Source organism: Montipora capricornis, chromosome 5 (genome assembly GCF_036669925.1).
Source record: "Montipora capricornis isolate CH-2021 chromosome 5, ASM3666992v2, whole genome shotgun sequence".
Lineage (NCBI taxonomy): Eukaryota > Metazoa > Cnidaria > Anthozoa > Scleractinia > Acroporidae > Montipora > Montipora capricornis.
The window spans coordinates 25951016-25952942 of NC_090887.1; the positions used below are offsets into that span (position 1 = coordinate 25951016).

The 1927-nt window shown below is 43.5% G+C and overlaps 1 protein-coding gene across 1 annotated transcript in view; it reads left to right on the forward strand.

Annotated features, from left to right (window-relative positions):
- The first annotated feature begins 1610 nt into the window (after window positions 1-1610).
- The window catches only part of LOC138048583 (uncharacterized), a 1691-nt gene continuing 1374 nt past the window's right edge, over window positions 1611-1927 (forward strand). Inside the window, exon 1 of the mRNA XM_068894755.1 lies at window positions 1611-1927. This exon is cut by the window's right edge and continues 465 nt beyond it. Coding sequence (XP_068750856.1) covers window positions 1611-1927 — 317 coding nt within the window.

Genomic DNA, 1927 nt, shown 5'->3' on the forward strand with positions numbered 1-1927 from the left:
GCATTGAGTTAACTAAAGGAATTTATTTTTCTGTATCTGTTTGAAATACTCTCCAAGTATTCCAGCTAAAAAGAGACCATCTGAAGATACTAAGAGAAAGCGCACCTTCAGTGAGAGAAGTGCACCTCTCCCTGGACGTCTCCACTGCCCTAACCCCTCCTGAAGGGGACATGCCTAAGGGGAAAAGTAGGAAAAGGCGTCATGGCAAACCAACATCAGTAGGTTAAATAAAAATTCCTCATTTCATCACTGCGTTTCAGTAAGCAACCCCACGTCCAGGTGATTCTGTGTACCAAATGTCACTCGGGAAGTGTCAAGGAAACGCTTAAGGGATATTATACTGGATACAAATGATTTTTAGTGGTAAGTTCAGGGGGAGACGCAACGTAGAAGTTAAAGAGAGAAAATAAAGGGACTAATAAAGAAATGGGGGGGGGGGGGGGAGGGATATTGAACATTAACGACCGACTGACTTCACTTTGCTGTTCAATCCACTGAACTAGGCCAACCTATTTTCCGTTCTTCCCGCACGTCGTGCCTACTCACGGGACACACCTGATTCCAAACTGGAGAGAACAAAGTTATAACTCAGAGAGGAAACGTTTGTCGAAAGCAAAAAAAATGTACATTTGATTTGGTAAAGTGGAAGAGAACCCTTTTGGGAGAACTCTCTCTGTGACTTGTTTATTATTAGCTTATACAAATTTTTTCTTCTCCAGGAAAGTGGTAACTGTTCTGTATCTGAGTAATTAGATGTAAAAATGGAAAGTGCTTTATCTCGATGATCCAGGTCATCTGTGGAGAAAATTGCAAGAATCTACCGCTATTAGCGAAATGCTGGGCGACGAAGCATTGTTTCGTTAACCTGATAGAGGCTATCCTGAGAGTCTAGCAAAAGCTTACAAGAATCAATAGCATGGGATCGGGGAGGCAAATTTTATCTATTATGGCAGGTGTCACAAGCTACAAAGCAATTCAAACCTTTATTCCTAAGATAACGCCGTATCGCTGTACTATGGCTAACGTGCATGGTTTGCAATATGGTAGAGCAGCCTCTGTGCCAAAGAAAGACGCCCCGAGATTACGTGTTAATAGACAGCAACTAGAACATTTTCTTAGTTTTATTTCAAGCCCTCATTTAGTACAGGACCTTCCTTCACTCAGGCGCATCACTCAGGCGCATCAATGGCGCATCAATGGCGGCCACGCGGAGCCTTGGCTCCGTCGCTTTATTGACTTTTTATGCTTTTTCATTCCTATTTCTAACGCGAGGACTTATTCAAAATGGGTCTAAATGTTTGCTACGTCTGCCTTTGGGGTATTTTCGACGGGGACTGTATTTTCTAGTGAAGCTGGTTTAATATTTGTCGTGAAGCTCGGCGACAAATTTAAACTCGATCTGAGATCTAAGAGTTTTTTTAAATCTAGTCTTCCAGTTACAAAGTGGACTAAACATGGATCTACTTCGCTTCACATTCCTGGCCACGACCCTCCGTTGGACATAACGGTGTTTTCGGACGTTTCGCGGAACCCAGGTCCGCAGGTTCTACATTTCGAATCCACCACAAGAACTCATGCGGATTTGCATACTGTTTCTTCAAGAACTAAGAATGAACTATTCAAGGAATGAACTATTCAAGATCCGACGCGTTTCCAACTGTTCGCTCCCGGGACGGATTTTTGCGTATTTGAAGTTAGCTGGCTTGCTCCATTTGAGAGGATGTGGGGCTGGACGAAGGGATTTCGTTCGTGGAATCAAAGTGATTGCATCGAACCGAATTGAAGTTGAAGGGCACGTGGATGGAGTGAACAAAAACAACCTTATTTCCATCCCCCGTGCTCCTCAACAGTTGAATCACCAGCAACGCCAACAACCTCGGATATTCGTCCTTTCGAATGTTCGCTCTATCCGCAAGAAGACTCTGTT